Raw genomic sequence first — 457 nt, 5'->3', positions numbered from 1 at the left:
CTGGGAGTACGGCAGGACAGGGATGCCGTTGTCAAGGACGCCGCGCTGGACAGCGAAGGCCTCGGCCACGCGATGACGGACATACGGAAGCGCCTTCTTGGTGCCTTTGAACTGGGAGGGCAGGTAGATGCTGGGGTAGAGCGCCCGGCTGCTCTTCCAGAGCCACCACAGCTCCTTGTTCCTCTCCTGCTCCACCTCTGGGCACTTCCCGGTGTAGGGCAGGCTGTTGAAGTCGCTGTTGTAGCAACTGGGGAAGCCATAGAAACCCCAGTAGCCGTTGGGACGGAGGGTCTCCCCCAGCTGCAGGGTCTGTTCCATGAAATTGCGGGCGCTCTGCTCAAACTGCTGCTTGGCCACCTCCTTCACCTGCGCGGGGGGCCACTGCGGGTGCTGCTGCCGCACCAGCTGCTCCGACTTCTGCCGGTAGATGTCCATGGAAGCCCAGTTGCGAACCCAC

The 457-nt window shown here is 63.0% G+C and overlaps 1 protein-coding gene across 1 annotated transcript in view; it reads right to left on the bottom strand.

Annotated features, from left to right (window-relative positions):
* Positions 1-457, bottom strand: part of LOC104506465 (hyaluronidase-1-like) — a 1,653-nt gene that overhangs the window by 764 nt on the left and 432 nt on the right. Inside the window, exon 2 of the mRNA XM_010147416.1 lies at positions 17-457. Within this exon, the coding sequence (XP_010145718.1) occupies positions 17-457 (441 nt within the window). The remainder of the gene's footprint in view (positions 1-16) is intronic.

Source organism: Eurypyga helias, unplaced genomic scaffold (assembly GCF_000690775.1).
Source record: "Eurypyga helias isolate BGI_N326 unplaced genomic scaffold, ASM69077v1 scaffold41862, whole genome shotgun sequence".
Taxonomy (NCBI): Eukaryota; Metazoa; Chordata; class Aves; order Eurypygiformes; family Eurypygidae; genus Eurypyga; species Eurypyga helias.
Note: the sequence above shows the minus strand (reverse complement) of the source record. Positions and strands in the feature narration are given on the sequence as shown.